This window comes from Filobasidium floriforme (assembly GCF_021052385.1).
Source record: "Filobasidium floriforme strain CBS 6241 chromosome Unknown HD553scaffold_6, whole genome shotgun sequence".
NCBI classification, from domain to species: domain Eukaryota; kingdom Fungi; phylum Basidiomycota; class Tremellomycetes; order Filobasidiales; family Filobasidiaceae; genus Filobasidium; species Filobasidium floriforme.
The window spans coordinates 981,601-998,275 of NW_025763627.1; the positions used below are offsets into that span (position 1 = coordinate 981,601).

At 53.6% G+C, this 16,675-nt stretch overlaps 2 protein-coding genes across 2 annotated transcripts; one reads left to right on the forward strand and one right to left on the reverse strand.

Annotated features, from left to right (window-relative positions):
• Window positions 1–1,462: 1,462 nt before the first annotated feature.
• HD553DRAFT_294159 (ferric reductase like transmembrane component-domain-containing protein) lies at window positions 1,463–3,603 on the forward strand (the record flags this gene model as incomplete). The annotated part of the gene is made up of 7 exons (XM_046178453.1): window positions 1,463–1,973; window positions 2,052–2,446; window positions 2,518–2,601; window positions 2,657–2,812; window positions 2,894–2,927; window positions 2,993–3,166; window positions 3,323–3,603. The coding sequence occupies 7 exons, from the start codon at window positions 1,463–1,465 to the stop codon at window positions 3,601–3,603; spliced, it is 1,635 nt and encodes a 544-aa protein (XP_046038252.1).
• A 7-nt stretch (window positions 3,604–3,610) lies between these two features.
• Window positions 3,611–16,655, reverse strand: HD553DRAFT_200408 (uncharacterized protein). The gene is made up of 17 exons (XM_046177095.1): window positions 15,986–16,655; window positions 15,784–15,926; window positions 15,548–15,718; window positions 15,381–15,488; window positions 14,871–15,314; window positions 14,683–14,811; window positions 14,493–14,620; window positions 13,989–14,425; window positions 13,343–13,922; window positions 11,543–13,279; window positions 9,345–11,481; window positions 6,256–9,282; window positions 4,771–6,192; window positions 4,607–4,708; window positions 4,357–4,534; window positions 4,096–4,289; window positions 3,611–4,034 (listed from the first exon to the last, which is right to left on the reverse strand). The coding sequence occupies exons 1-17, from the start codon at window positions 16,440–16,442 to the stop codon at window positions 3,804–3,806; spliced, it is 11,625 nt and encodes a 3,874-aa protein (XP_046038253.1). The 5' UTR covers window positions 16,443–16,655; the 3' UTR covers window positions 3,611–3,803.
• Window positions 16,656–16,675: the final 20 nt, after the last annotated feature.

Genomic DNA, 16,675 nt, shown 5'->3' on the forward strand with positions numbered 1-16,675 from the left:
CTTCCTGACGTATGAGATCAGCACGGTGTTATACTACGGACGTCCACCGTACTTTCATCGCCTGAACAGGGCTGGTCCCTAAGGTGTTTCCACAATCGTTTCAGCGTTTCAGGAATACTAGAGGACATTTCCTGCTATCTCACATATTCGCGTACCCTTCTTCTCGCCACTTCGACTTGCAAACACATACACCACCGAGTGGTCTTGTGTGGCCACGCATCGTAGCTCCACAACAACGAGAACATGTCAGCGCCGGGAATCCTCACGGCCGTCAGTACCGCCAACATGGCCACCGAGACCGCGGCATCCCTCATCCTGCCTACGAGCTTGGGCTTGCCGACAACGCTAGTAGCGGCTGGTACCGCTCTCACCTCGTTCAGTACGGCTTCCATGATCGCCTCTGCCGCTGCAGCTGCCGCTACCACTGCCGCTGTCTCTGCAGCTCCGAGTGGAGGGTCCGGAGGGAAAAGAGTTTTGACTCCGGAACAAAAGATCGTCATGGCGTACAGATCGAAATGGAACGGTAAGTCCGTTTCAACACTCAAGCTTGGTTGTTACACCTTCTGACGGGGCCGTACTTTTCGTTGTTGCAACCTCGGTCGATATTATAGGAAGGATGCCGGTCATCTTCCTCACCATCTGTGCAGTGCTTTTTGGTCTTTGGTTCCTGGCCGAACAACCCAGATTCATCGTTCGCCTCTTCTCCTCGCCGATGGGCAAGATTCGCCGATCTCGAAGCAGGGATGAGCCGGTTTCCACGTCTGCCTCTCAGACGGGACCTGCTGGTACTCCGGGCTTGAAGAGGAAGCGCACGGTAGGAGGAGAATTGTGGAGCGGGTGGGTCTTGAAGAAGGGCGAGGTCCCGGAATCGAAGCCCAGGGTCAACGCTACGCCGAACCAGTACCCACCGGTCCAGATCATCAGGACGCCTGCAGACGCGATGGACGATCCCACCATTCGTCGTCCCGCTCCTGCGGCTCAGAGCCAACAACTTACCCCGCCTCGGTTCCTATCTGCAGAAGAGAAGCACCGTCTATCTACGATCGAGGATCTCTGCGAAGAGACGCCTTCTCTGAATAACAAGGAGGGGGACGATGACTTTCTCTTACCCGCGATATCCCACGCTGCACCGATTTACTACTCCCATCGCCGTAATGATTCCAGGCCCAACCTTGGCAGGATCATCACCGACGTCAGTGCTGGGAACCGCACCATGCCTGATCACAGGATGCAGGGTGGCGAGGGCAGAGTCTTGACCAGACACAACTCGTTGACCTCGGCGGCCGAGTCGATCTATTCCCAGGAGACGACTTGCGTCGGTCATGAGAGTCTAGACGGTCACGAAGACAAGTTCACATATCTCAAGAAATCCCATCTGCTCGGATCCTCCCCACATATGCTCAGCGCTGGAGGACAGACCCCTCCGTCAGCGCTCGCCTCGGCTCTGACATCAGCCACTCTGATGGGATCCGGTCCCGCTAGCGCCTTGCTCTCGTCTTGCAGCGAAGCGCCGCTGCTCTCTGCTACCGCCAGTCCGAGGTTCGGAGAAGGCTTGAACCGCCGCACGATCGCCAACGAGGCCGCTCTTCATCAACTCAGCCCGCCGCCGTACATGCCCAGCGTATTCGATAGGATCCCCGGTATACAAAAGTTGCTCCTCTGTGAAGTCGCTCCGCGCTTGACGTGCTTGGACCTCTTCGTGTATTCCCTCTACGCCGGAATCGTCGCCTTTGCCAACTTTTACAAGAACACCGACTGGGAATGGAGCGCCAAGAAGAATCCGCTGGGACCGGATCTTTTGAGAGCAGGGGCGATCTCCATGGCGCAAGTGCCTCTGGTCATCGGTCTTGGTGGTCGAAATAGCCCGATCCGATATCTTCTCGGTGGCGGACAAAGTCGTGCGGTAATCAACTTGCACAAATTTTCTGGTCGGGCTTGTTTCGCTTGCATGTTGCTTCATGTCGTCGGATACGGTGAGTGTCGTCTGCAATATTCGTCAGGCGCTTGCAGCTCGAGCTGATGTTTCGTGGTAATCTCTCGCCATCGATAAGGCTACAAGTGGGGAAAATCCGGGATCTTCCTATCAAAAGTCAAAGAGCCCGCCTTCGTTTGGGGAATGACGGCCGCTGCAGGGTTGACCTTCATGGTAGTCACCTCTATCCCTGTCGTAAGAAGGCGTCTCTACAGCGTCTTCATGATCTCGCACGTGATCGGGCTCGTGGGGTTCTTGTTGGGTCTGGGTATGCACGTCCCTGAAGCTGTGCCCTACGTATTGGCAGGAGCAGGGCTTTACGGTGTGGAGCTTCTATGTCGTATTCTCAAGACGAAGATGGCTACCGCAGAGCTCAGGGTTTTGCCTGGAACCGACTCGATTCTGGTATCCGTACCATCGATCAAGACCGGATGGCGAGCTGGTCAACACGTTATCCTTAGGGTACCCGCACTGGTCAGTCATCGACGGTATCCATGTGCATCGATGAAGTTCTCATTTTACCCGCTTCTCAGCCAAAGAGAAAGGGCCTGCAGTTCCTCGAAGGTCATGCATTCACGATTGCCAGTGCTCCCAACACCACCGCCGGGCTGATGTTGGTTGTGAAAAGAGTGAGTTATTACGCTAGGGGTACGTCCTGGATAGCGCTTATGGCTATTTGCATAGACCGGTGACTGGACACGCGCACTGTGGGAATTAACGATGAAGAACGATGCCGAAATGATGGCGCGAGGCGCAGCCTTCCGTTGTAAGGTTGCGATCGAGGGACCGTACGGAGGTGTTGGCCATACACTTCTCGCAGCCTTTTCTTGCGTAATGCTGGTAAGCACGAGCGGCTGGAACGGGCCATTGTGAAGACGCCGTTGAAACTCGGGCGTTTTGCTTTTCCGAACATGGCGCCAGGTGGCAGGTGGATCGGGAATCTCCCACACTCTAGGTTAGCGACATCGCCGAGTACTATGGTCGGGATCGCATTGCTGACGTTTCTCTTCGCAACATCAGGCATGGCGCACGATCTGATGAACAAAGCTTCTTCTCAAGGCGCAGTCCGAGCTACTCATCTGGATATCGTCTGGGTGGTTCGCACATCCGATGCGGCGCGACCTTGGATGCACACACTGAAGAGCCTTATCGAGGATGTCAAACACACCCCACTGGCTGTCAGATTACAGGTACGTTTCTGATCAGGAAGTACGCACATCTAGTCAACAACTAATCGAGCGGTATAGATCTACGTCACTAGGGCACCCGCCCACGGGCCGATCGACCTGCTGAGCCCGTCGACTCAAGAAAAGATGAACGCGCCTTTTGCCTTGCCCGGTACCATGGCAGGCGGATTCAACCCAGAGCCCCAGCTCAAATGGTCTTGCGGATCGGGATCGCGAATCAACATCGCTCAAGGGAGGCCGGACATGCTGCGCTGCCTCGAAGATCTCCTCGATTCCTCCTTAGACTTCAACGCCACGACCGGAGCCCACCCGCGAGGTTGTGCTGTGGCGGTTTGTGGGCCTTCCGGTCTGGTGGACGAAACACGCCGAGCTACGACGGATCTAGATGCCGATAGGAGGCTCCGCGTGAACGGAATCGAGCTGATGAGGGAGAGGTTCGAGTAACGCTGAACACAGGCGTATAAGCGTGGATCGAGTGTACATCACATGATGAATCAATATGCGCTATATTAGTCTAATATGCTACAACCGTACGAAATCGAAAGGGATATTCTGTCCAAAAAGAAGGGTATAAGTCGCTCAGAACCAAGGTTGGAAGTCTGGCGACGTAAGAGCCAAAAGTTGTGTGTTCGTGGCCTGGCAGATCAGGCTTGTAATGACTTGTGTGATAGGCAAGGTCTCGTTCTACACGTCAATGGCGACTGTGTCAGTCCCGAGAAAAATGTTGCAATGCCTGCAGTCACTGAGCTCACCTTGTCAGCCGCATCTCCGGTATAGGCCAGCTCGCTGCATCTTTGCACCCATTCCGCGCTGCAGTTCAGGACGGAAATCGGATGGTCGCTTGCTTTGCCGTACATGGTGAACCATAGCGAAATCTGTATCGCAGGATCGGCGTCAGCGATCGCATCGAGTCACCACAAGGACTTTTGAACGCACCTCGTCTCGCAAGAAGAGACTAAGCGAGCTCTCCAGGTCAAATTCGGGATTCGACAAGCTTCTAGCCATGGCCATGACTCCAGACGTAAGCAGCCCTTCGATTCCAGCAGGCGTAATAAAGTGTTGCATGTTCGGCGTCAGTCTGAACGGCACTGGGTCAGGCGATTTGTGACCAGGTCGTTGCGTATCGAAGGCTGGGTTTGGACAGCATAGCAATTGTCAGCTTGTCTGGCCGGCTGGACAGGTCGCAGTCAAACTCACATGCAAATAGCTCGGTCATGAAAATCAATCCCGTCTTCAGGCTGAAATGGAATCGGTTGGGGTTGCGATTGCTCAAGCAGGCGATGTAAGAGAGGAATATCGTCGAGGCCGTTTGCAAGGCAAAGTGCTTGCGCATCAGCCAGAGGGAAGAGGGGTTCGACATTGTGCGAATCATGTACTGTTGCAAAGAAGTCAGGGTGTATCAATATGGTGTGGGTTCGAGACGACACGCCGTTACTCAGGCTCTTACGTTTGTCAAAATGTTCTCAGGCACGTATTTCGCAGCAACCTCCTCGACCAGTTCCATTCTCGCGACCTTGTACTCAATGGTATGCTGATCTCGATCGGGAGTCTGTCAAAATGTCTATATAAGCGGTCGCCCGTGGCTGCATCGATTCGACACGTCTGACTCACTTCGCTTGGCACGTAGATCTGACGCCACTTGTCGATGAATTCGAGCGTCGGTTTGTCACGACCCATGTCCATCCTTCGGCAATGTTCGTCAAAGACATCCTGCAAACTGACGTAGCTGTTGTCGCTCGTAACCAGGCGTAGCGTCGGCGTCAAGGGAATGGCGGCTGGCAAATGAATCGACAGGTTTCTCTTTCTGCTCTCCTTTCGCTTCTGAAGCACGGTATTAAGAATTCGGAAAAGCTGCGTCAACCTCTCTTCTCGTCTACAATGACGTCCAGAGGGCGATTGAACCGCAAATGTGTGCGAGCGTCCGTTCGTCCCCAGGATAGTAATTCGCCTGAAGTAGTAACAGAATCCGCGAGCGACCTCCATGGTTGGCGCAAACCGAGTGATCTTGGCAAATCCACTGTTATTGTCGACGTGTTCGATATACTGACCCGGGATTTCGACATCATCAAATTTGCTGTGATGGAAATCCGACAATAGGCAGTCCCCATGATCGAGCTGTTCTCGTTTTGGTCGTGCATCCAATGCCTTTTCGTATCGTTCCTGCCATCTTTGTAGCCTAATGATGTACTCCCGCAGCGTGATTGGTTGCGAAACAAACTGGTCGTACATGACCTGACGAAGGTCGTGCTTCGTCTGCGCGCAGAACGCCCGAACCTTGTCGCGGATATGAGCGGGAATCAACTCGTTATCGTCTTTGTATTTCCCCTTGTTGGTCCATGTAGCGATCGCTTCGTTGAGCAAAGCCGAAAGGAATCGATAACAGTCCTCCTCGATCGGGGGTTTGGTGCGTACGTTGATGTGGTCGACCATTTTTTCCATCGACAATGCCAGCAAGGGGAACGCAGTCTTCAAAATGTTCAGAATCTCCTCTAACAATTCCTGAGGCTGACGTGACATTTGCATGACCGCCTGCACGTTCGCAAGGACTGCGGGATTTGTGCCCGATTGTGACTGAGAATTCTGTTGAACGTTCCCGTTCACGTGAGGGATGCTGCTAGGCATCTGCGGTGTAGCGTTCGCGTTGGCAGGACTATCCGTCGCAGAAATGGCAGTTTCTGGCTTCACAGCAGCAGTGGCGCTTGAATCATCGGCGGATGCCGTGACAGGCGTACGGGACTCCGAAGCGTCGCCAGAAGGCGCGCTTCGAACTTCGGAAGCTTCTTGCTTGACAACGGGCGCCTCGGTGGGCTTGGGCCTCTCCTGAGGATCGACCTCCATCTCGACGATCCTGTCTGGCTGTTGGACGGGAGACGCAATGTGAGACTGCTGCTGTTGTTGATTCTGATGCGCTTGTTGCTGTTGCTGTCGAAGTTGTTGTATTCGCCTAGCTTCGGCCATTCTTCTGGCTTGCGTCTGAGTGCGATGATGCTGCGTAAAGTCTTCCTTCGACGTTCGCAAATGGTAGAATAGAGCCTGTACAGGAATAATATAGTCAGTGAGATTGTGCAGTGCGAGAAAGGCATAGAGTCAACTCACCTGAGGGAACATCTTCGCAATCTTCATCAGGATGTTTCGTGCGTGACGTGCCTCGCGATGCGTCAGGGACAGCAAGAGCTGGGGAATTAGCGTGATCCAATACCAGATCGCTACGTCGCCTGTGTATGACTCGAATGCCCGCGAGACTGTCGAGATCGAATCGTCGACACCCAGCAACCACAATACTCGAACCAGGAGCTTGCGTGCTTTAGCCGATTTGTAAAGTCCAGCCGCTTGTAGGTAACATGACACCGCATTAGCCGCGAAGCCCATGCGTTCGGCAGTATAGCTCTGCTGCCATTGCATTTCTGACACGCGTGGCTTGCCAGGCTCAGGCTCAGGTTGCTCGGGCGGACGGATCGGCCTGTCCTTGAAGAGACGGTCGTTCCATCGCCCCCATTCTGCCCATGCCTTTGGAAGGTTCAGATCGACCTGTACGGCCTGAGCAAAGGCAATGTTGGCTTCGTGTTCACGACCGAGCTTGGCGACGAACATTCCTTTCAAGGTCAGGAACTCGGCCTTTTGGTTGTTGGCAAAGTACATCAGGTTCGTTGTGCTGATGCTCTCGAGCCCCTCTGCGAATCTCTCTGGTCGCTGGAAGAGACATAACGCCTGTTCCCGGAGCTTCAGGAAGGCTTCAGAAATCTCGATGTTCGGCAGGGCGTAAATCTTGCCCAGAGCGCTTAGGCAAACGTCCGACAAGCCGTGCTTTCGTGCGACATGGCCGAACCTGTTGATCGTCCAAGCGGTCTCGTGAAATCCGCGGAATCCATATGTACCAGGCTCGTTGGCATTGATGAGAGGACTGTAGACTTTGGTCACCGCCGAAAAGACATGCTGCCTCCAGGCGAGGATATCGCTCCAAACGCTGATGTCGTCCCAGAAGTTTGGAAGGCGTTCCCTCCAGGTTTGGAAGATGGGCTTCAAGTCCTGGGTCACACGTGCCTCGAGCGTCTCTCGATTGGTCTGAGAAAGGCTCTCAAAGACACCCGCAGCTTCCTGCAGCTCGACATATTGCTGGAACATCTGCAAGAGAGGAATATGTGCTGCAGAAAGCTGTGTCGGGAGTGAACACCACTTTCTCATGGACAGCTGGATAGCTTCGTCCAGGACCCTAAGGAAATTCGAGGGATCCTCATGCCCGGTATGCGCCTTGATCAAGCACGTATAGGCCTGGAATACCTTGCGACGAGGGGTCGGCACGTCCGACACGGCATCTAGAGTCCTCTCGATCATTTCCCGATCCTGTGAGCCCCAGTCGGATAACCGCCAAGCGCATTCCAGCAAGAGATCGTGGTTGTTTTCGTGCCGAGCGAGATCGGTTAGAATGTCCCATTGTTGCAGCTTTTGTGCTGCGATGATCCAATGGTCCTGCCAGACATTGTACTCGTTCTCGGTATAAGGGATGACGCCGTTTCTGACCTTCATCTGAGCTTGCTCGTAAACCTCCTGCGCCCTCGGCCAGAGACCGTTCTGCTCTAGAGCCAAACCGGCATTGGTTTCATCGTGTAAGCATCTACGGCGCCAGAGACCGTAGAAGAGATCGTCTTCACTGAGTTCCGCATACATTTCAGTCAATGCGTCGGCGCAGCCGTCCCGGAGATCTTCTGCATCGGTCTGCTCGAGACCCATCGACAAAAGTTCCATAGCCGTATGCCAGGCGCCAAAGGTCTTTCCGAAATACTTGATCACCAAGGGTGGGATCAGGAATGCACGACCGCAAGCCAAGGCTCCGCGGAAGAGGGTCTGTATTCCGTTCGGGCGTTTTTCGACTTGTTCCATGTGATGCTCCTTGCAGATCAGACCCGTGAACCATCTTTGCACGTCAACCTGGATGGGCCTTTCAAGAGATGACCAGCAAGCCTGGAATGCAGTCGCCCAGACTTCGTCCACCATCGCGTTATCCAGTGGAAGGAGAGCTCGGAAAGACTTGATGAGCAAGCGTGCGTCCAATGCGGTGACCAGCACGGCCTGACCTTCAGCTTGAGGTACCGGCTCCTCGATCGGTTGCTGCGATCGCTCAATACAGGCGTACAGTAGGTCAGTGGCGAGAGTCATCCAATACGTGCCTGCAACGTGTTCCCAATTCTGGGTAGCCAAGATGAACCGTAACCTGCCTGGTACATCTGTCGGGAGCGATTTCTCCAACATGGCGATGAACTTCGAGCGTAGGATCGGATCGCCGCATCTAGTTCCAACCAGGAATGCACCCTCCAGCCTATTTGTCAGGTCTGAACGAGCCAACGATGGCTCCTGGAAGATGTCCAGAATCAACTGCAGATAATCGTGATAAAGGCCTGATGCTTCATCTCTTCTGGATTCATATGTGATCATGCGGTTGAGCAGACCGGCCTTTTCTTTGAATGCTGGCAAGGGGTCTTGCTTGACCAGTGTCCAATCCCGCAGCATGTCCAGAATGTATCGGCACATCGGGATGCTGGTGCAATGCTCTATCATGTGATGAAGAGCGCCGAGGTATGGTCTTCGTTGATCGCCCAACTGTGCCAAGTGGCCGCGGCATAGTTCCATGATAGCGATCGCTGAACGATGGGCATTCTCGTAGACGCTCGCTTGTAGATTGGCTCCAGTCAAGTCGAGTGTCAGCTTGGTAATGAGCTTGACCACCGACCCCGCGGAAGCTGCAAGTCGTTCGGGTCGGCTCTTGATGTAGCATTGCAGAACGAACAAGGGACCTTGCAAGCGATCCTTGGCGGTAAGAGTTTTGTCCGGTTTGTTGAGACTCTGAGCGATATTCTCTGCCCATTGATGGAAGGCAGTAACATCGTCGTTCACCGACTCGGCGCGTTGTCCAGACTCGACGGGCGCTGGGAGGCATTGGAACATCCTTTCCAATAGAGGCCGCAGCGTGTCGTGCAGTGGCGAGAAATCGCTGAGTACGGCACTTTCCAACAACTTCATCAAGGTGCTCAGGTGGGCCTTGATCCAGTCCATATCTTTGCTGTTAGCAACGATAGCAATCACTTCGCAAGAGTTGGAGACTTGGATGAAGTTAGATTCGGTGATATCCTACCAGGGAGCGGTCAAATAGTCAGTGTTCGTGAACTCTAGCCTCACTTTAAGCGACTTACTTGGGCCATGGTCCTCTGGAAAAAGGATAGCTTCACCGTTACACCCGGCAAACCATCAGGACCGATGATTTCCCTCAATAACTGCACGGCTCTGAAAGTCAAACCCCCTCGACTGATGCTCTCGGGTGACGTCGAGACGAGCCGAACCAAGTAACTCGTGATGAGTTCCCGCACGTGTACCGGTAATTCCCAGGTGGATCTGGGAGTGGACGATGTAGCGGGCTGTGACACGACTGAACCAGCGGCATCGGTCCTCTGACGCTTGGGATCAGGATTTTCGCCAGAGCCTGCCCGTTTTTTGGTATCTTCCCCTTTCTCGACCTCGACCTCGACGACAGGGGAGCCACCGGTCAGACGGCGACGTTCCCACCGGAAGATCAGCTCGACGATATCTATCGTCAGCTTCTTCATGTCGGCAGTCGCAGCAGGGACGAATCCCAATTTCGTGAGCGAGTTGGCCATCAGGCTGACGAAGAGATCGCGGCTGTTGTAAAACAGGTCGGGATTACCGACAAGTAGCTCGCAAACGCTGACGAGTTGTGGCGTGGCATTGCCCTCCTCTGTCAAGACCTTTTTGGTGGCTGCCGCCCAGCTGATTTGATTCGGTTGTGGCGGATCTCTTTTAGGCAGACAGCGGGCCACGAGGTTGATGGCTTGTCGATACAGGTTTCTGCCTTCCGTCTCTTTGACTCGCAAAAGTCCATGCCAGGTAGGTCGCACAATGTTCGGCGGTGACTCGAAAGCGTTGAAGAACCGACCGGCTAAAAGGTAAGCCATATGCTTGACGGTAGCATCTCCCGCTTTCTTGATGGACTCCCAGGCGACCATGATGATATCTTTGCGGAATTCGCCAACGACGTCTGGGCAGTAGTGAACGAGAATGGCCGACATGTGAAGCAGCTCAATGTGCAGGCTATCTTCGCCACCGTGTCGAGCACTGATGAGAGGATGCCAGATAGTAGAAGCGATTTGAGCGGGGACGCCCTGGACAATGATATTCTCGTTCTTAGTGGCAAGACCCCGCCTCGAGTAGTGCAGCCAGAGAAGGGGATTGACGATGTACCGGAGGGCGTTCTTCTTGAAGGCCGAGCTGACATCCGGATTCTCGTAAAGCCTAAAGAAGTGGGTGAATACGTTTCGCTTGAACTGCAGATTATTGCTGGCAGCAACTTCCCGGTATAGGAAATCGGTCACATCAGATCGGTCCACGGCGGACTGTATTTCGAATGCCTCGACGACGTGGAAGAGCAGCTCAATGTCCTCGTGCTTTTCCAGGTAACGCATGAATATCCGGAGGATCACAGTAGGCTCTTGGCTGAAGACTCGCGAGTAGGATTCCTCGCGAGGACCTTTCGACAGAGCCACCAGGTTGCGCCAGACCGATACCAGCGCTTGCAATACGTCGACATGCTTGAGCAACCAGTCGTCAGACGTAGCGGACAACTCGTCGATTATCTGAATGCCCGGGAGTACGAGATGAAGCTTGTCTTGATCCCGGAAGCAGAGTTCGCACAGCTTGTCCGCTTGATCTGATAGCTCTGCAACAAAGTTCGGCGCTTTACCGGACTCGAGCGTATGTCTGTAGGTCCTGACCAACTGTGGGCTTGACAAGCGGTCCAAGAGGAACGCCGTGGCGTCGACAGGGTACTTGTCGAAATACAAGGCCAAGTTGTCGGTAAAAGGCCCCGGTCGTGACTGCAACAATTTGGCCTCGGCATCCGAAACGTATTCCGTGAGATCTCTCAGGAAGGTGTTTGCCGTAGGAGGGAGTAGGCGGAAGATGTTGACCAGTCGGACCATCCTTGCAATGTCTTGATTGTCTTCGTATGGCCGTGCCGCCGCATTTGTCAGCATCGCCGGTTCGGCAAGGCTTTTGAAATGATCCAACAGCTTGACCCCGATTTCCACCTTGAAGTAATTGGTCAAGAGTTCCAGGAACCGCGCCAGACCCTCGAGACCAGAAACGCTCAATCGCCGTGCGTCTGCAAGGTTGACTAGGATCGGTCTCAAACCGGTTTGCAGGATGTCCTTCGGCAGCTTGGTCTGGATTGCCAATACTCGCTTGAGGCCTTCGTGCGCGACTTCGACGATTTGCGGAGAGCTCGAGTACATGTGCTTGAAATACACAGAGATGATTCTGTTGCGAGGTAACGTGTTTAGCCTGGATAAGCTTTCAGAGCGCCATCCCCTTCTCATACCTTGATCGGAGAGAGCTCTGATTATTGGCGAAAAGCTCTGCACAGTTCATCGCCGCGCATAGCAGCTTGAGACAAGCGACACGCAAGGAGCGTAGAGATACCTCTAATGCGTGATGAGTTTGCCGGCCGATCAAGCTTGCATCATCTGCATCAGCCAACGCGATCGTCTCGTGGAACAAGCGGTTCAGCTCCTCGTTCACTTCCGGCAAGCTCGGCGTCAGGTTGAGTAGATAAGTGATCGCATCGATATTGCCGATCTGCATCCCAAAGGGCAGTGCCCTTAGCGGCTTGTTGAATATGGGGCCAGAAGCTGGGTCCAGCAATCGCTCCTTGGCAGAAGACGAGATCAGGTCATAAACGGAAACTTGCTTGATTTCGGCGAGGATGGCAATGCATTCCTTGGCTGCATCTCGCACAGCCGTTTTCTGACTGGGAAGCTCTAGCACGAGCATGTCGATGAGCTTTGACATCGAGCTCGGATTGACCTGTGGATCCACGCTGCTTTGGCGAATGACGTCCTTGAGCAACGATGCTACCTCTTCGAGCGATTTTGGCGTGTCCTTCGGCGCGTCGCGAAGCACAAAGAAAAGTCCTCGAACATAGTCGAGCTTCCGAGACTCGGCGAGCCATTTGCCTTCGAGCGCTTCCTGCTTCCGGAGGATATCGAGTCCAGCACACCCAGCAAGCTTGCGGTCCCAATCCTCTTCGAAACACAGGCCAAACGACCGTGAAAAGAGCATCTGAATCATGATATTACCACTATCTTTGGACGTCGAGTCCGAAGAATCGTCGGCCTCCTTCTTTTGCGCCAGGAGGTCCTTCACAATGACTTCGAATAGCTCTTTCATCCGCTCGGCGCTGTTCACCATCCCGTCTGCCATGGCAAGAATGATGCTTTGGATGAAAGAGGATGGTCGAAGAGACAGAGAAGATCTCTTGCCCGCCTTCGGCTGTTTCCGAGCAGTCTCCTGTAGTTCGAGTCTAAAGACCTCGTGTGCTAACAGTCGGATGTGCTCCACAACGTCGTCATGCTGCTCCTCCACGATACTTGCTTCGAACAGGCCTTTGATCACGTTCCGTAAGACTGGCTCCTGCTCAATCGAGTGATATCGACTGGAAACAAAGAGCAACGAGCACTGTTTGAGGAAAGTGACCGCGTTTTCCCTGTTGTAAGCTGCCGGATTGCGAACATGCCTCGCCGCGAGCTCAACCCATGAAGCTATCTGGAAGTCTTGTTGTTGACCCTCGACATCGAATTGAAGCACAATGTCCTCAGAGACGGGGTGGAATTCCAGTAGGTAAGGCGTTTGCGCGAACTTTCGATTTCGCCCACCCAGCTTTCCGAGAATCTTGACAGCCGAATGCGCTTGCTGATGATTGAACGGCACCGGTTTGAGGAGGTTGTAGAGCGCAGTCATCAACTCGCGAAGGACCGGATCCAAGGTTGGGTCGAGGAATTCGGATGTCAGGTTGTCTATACAGAGTTCCAAAGTTCGAAGACCTTGACTGATGAGATCCGGTCCAGAATTGAGTGCATGGACCAAAGGATGCATGAGGTATCCCAGATGCGGTAGCAGATTGGTGAGTCGCACCGGAACCGTTAGACAGAGCTCGACGAATAAATCCCGTTTGGAAGGCTCTGCATGCCGCAGAAGGTAGTTGAGCGTTTCCAGCATCTCTTCCAAGATTGGCAAGACCTCTTTGTACAGAGCTTCGAATCGACCTCCGCCGATCGAACTAGGCATATCCAACAAGAGGTCTTAATAATCTGTCATGACGCCACATCCAGCTGTGACTCACCGAAACAAGGCCCGCAAGACCTGATAGTAAATGGCAGGGTCCTCAGCTTTCGCTGCGTAGGCGAAGGAATCGATGATCAACTTGGACAAATAGGGCACCAGGACCGGCTCGTTGAGTTCGATAAACTGATTGACCGCCATGAAAGATAGCTTGAACAGTTTCAGGGTCAAAGCACCCTCAATCTTGCTCTGCGTGCCGACCGACTCGAGGTTGTTCATAAGATGTTTGAGCAAGATGCCAACGGTCTGATGGGAGACCTCGTTGTTGACCAGCATGTTCTGCAACAGGGTGATGATGTTTGGACCGTCCAATAGTTGCTTGCAGTAAAAGCTGAGGTTGCTCGTCCAGACTTCCGAGTAGACGTGTGGCTCGAAACAGATCAAGACCATACCGAGTTGCTCGATAGCATCCTTCTCCTCCCTCGTATCCCTTCCACCTTCGTAGATCTGAAGAGACAGTACACCATAGCGGAAAAGGTCGCCCAGAATGTCGCCTTGAGGAGAAGGTGCATCGATGACTCGCATGTTGTTGAAGAGCGAGCGAAAGGTGTTGAACAAGGATCGGAGGATTGTCTTGGCATCTGGCGACAAGAAAAGGTTTGAGTATGCAGCAACGCTGATCGTTGCCGTCGATAGTCATTGCTCACCTCTCACGAAGGTATCAAGACTATCCGAAGCGTATGCTACAGTAAGCACCGGCATCGCTCTTTCGATGCTCCGCCAATCGTAAGCATCAAAGCCTTGCCGACCGATCTGTTCCTCTTCCATGGGCTTGCTCTTGCCCTTGTCCTGTATAGAAGCTTGCTTCATCCGATCAAAGGCCTTGTACGTCGCCTTGAGCTTTTCGACCGTGGTCAACAACACGCCTTGCAATATCGAGATGGCTTCCGCTTTGTCGCCCTTGTTACAGATCGACTCGATGCACGCTTGAGTGAGTTTGCTGCACATCGTCTGTATGCTGAAAGGAAACGTGCTATCGTGACTGATGCAGGCGTAGACTGCAATGACCCGCACGAGCTGTTGAAGCGACAGATCGTTTCGCACGTGATGGATCAAGTCCGCTAGGGTGCTGTACGCCAAAGGTCTGGAGGAAAGGACAGGCAACGAGGTAAGCTTTCGCCAGTGGTCATCAGCCGGGCTTGCCGTCTTACCTCAGAGCTTCACGGCTGGTGACACCGGATCCTACCAGGACTTTCTCGTCCAGAAGCATATCGATGAAAGGTACGAAAGCGGTACGGAAATCCGACGACAACATATGCCTCGTTGCAATCAACAATTCCTGTTGACAAACGACAACGTGAGTATAAGACCTTGCCTATGCTCCTGATACATCGTAGTCACCTTTCTGGTAGCCACATCCTCGGGCGGACAATCACGTAAGAGTCGAACACAGGCTTCCGGGAAGATATCCAGGTAATTACGGATATTATCGATGCTCCCCCTCAACACGTAGGCCAAGAAAGCCATTGTCTTTGAGAGCGGGCGGGTCAGCTGTAGCGCAAAACTAATGGACCGATGAGCAAACATACCTTGACCTGAGCCTTGATAATCTCGGTATACATCTCGCGATTGTGAATTCCCTCGGCGACTCCGGTGAAGATCTGACCCTTCTCCTCGGCAGCCCGATAAGCCTTCCTCTGGGGTTCCGGTTGCAAGGCGATGCTATCCATAACCAAGGGGTAAAAGTCCTTCATTGCGCCTTGCATGACTTGTCGGAAGCTTTGAAAGATGAGGACAACAGCGATGGGACACTCCGTCAAGACTTTTGGCGATCGGAGAGCGTGAGGCAGAGGAGTCAATCTGGAGGGAGTTGCTGGCACGAAGTTTCCAGAAAGGGGATGCCCGGCAGCAGGAGCAGAAGCGGAAGGCGCAGCAGGAGCGGTAGTAGGCGGAACAGGCGCCGCAGGGGCCGCAGGCTGGCTTTGAGGCTGAATCGGTGCGGCGGATTCGATACCCTGCATAGCGTCAGACTGCTAAGGAATGAAATCACGGGGGCATAAATCGCAGTGGTCATCATGCGCTGCGAGGGAACGACTCACCTCGACCGTTCCAGGTTTCCCAAACTCCTTCTCGACGACTTCCTTGATATTTGCATACATTTCCTTAACCAGATTCAAAAACGGCTGAACGTGTTGCTCAGTTTGTTCCTAAAAAGAAGGACGTTGAGCACGAGTCTTCGTATGGCTCGAGACTGTAGAAGGCTAACCTTATGGCTACGGAATCCGTCAATGATGATCTTGATACACAGCAGAGCGTTGTCCTCGTTCTCCACCTTGAGCAGACTGAGGGCGGTCGACATCAAGGATGATTCGTGGGGCTTGAGTGGTTCAGTGCGTGGCAATCTTTGCAGGAATGCTAATAACGTGTTTCGGAAGCGCTGCGTCGTGATGAATTCTCAGTCAGTTTACCGCCATTTAGCGTATGAATATGATAGGGGCTCACCTGCTCTGGCTGTTCCCTGAAAAAGACGACAGGAGGTCCTGTTTCTAGCAACATTGCTGTGATGGGTGGGATGAGGGTATTGAGGAATACGCTATATACCGCAGGGTCCCGCGTAGCATCGGCACTGTCCCTCAGCTCGGAGGCTGCGGATGCCATCAAAATAAGCGGCAATTAAGAAAGAGTATGTAGCCGATAGACGTACCAATCATTGCTCGCTTGCTAAGATCCAGCTGTTTGTCCTGCAACTTGCTCAACCAAAACTCGCATTCCTCCTTCGTCAGGGGTCCACCGAAGCTCTTTCCTGGCTCCCTAAACATCCTTCGTTCGGTGACCTCCTCATTGGCCGTACTGGGCAAGGTGTTCGCGCTGGTAGGTGTGGACGGAGACCCGGCCGCAGATGAGATAGCCCTGGCCGAAGTCGCTAATGCGACGGGTTTCCGAACAGGCTGTACGGTTTCGCCACCAACCTTTCCTGGAACGGACGGCTTCTCTGCACTAGCCGATGCTGCGGTTTGTGCTGGACCTGTAGTCGAACCGGTTGCGACAGGTGCTCGCCCAGTCGAATTGGCAGGCGTAGACTTTGGTCCTGCAGACGCAGGAGCTGGAGACGGAGCCGCCGTCGACGGCTGACCACCGGAAGTGGAAGCCGGACCTGCCATGTTGAAAGTCGTCGTCTATCTCCTCGGTCGAGGTCAGGTCTGTCGATAGATGTCGAGGGTGACCTGTTCCGGCTCGATCTCTCTAATTCATTGAATTTGACGGTTTCAGAGCGTTATTCCGCGTGCAATACGGTGCGGTCGAGCCGACTGTGCTCGGCTTCACCGCAAGGGTTTCGTAAAGTTTCGTGAAGTGCCGGTCAACACCCTTATGAGTTTGTAGAGTTTGACTGGCT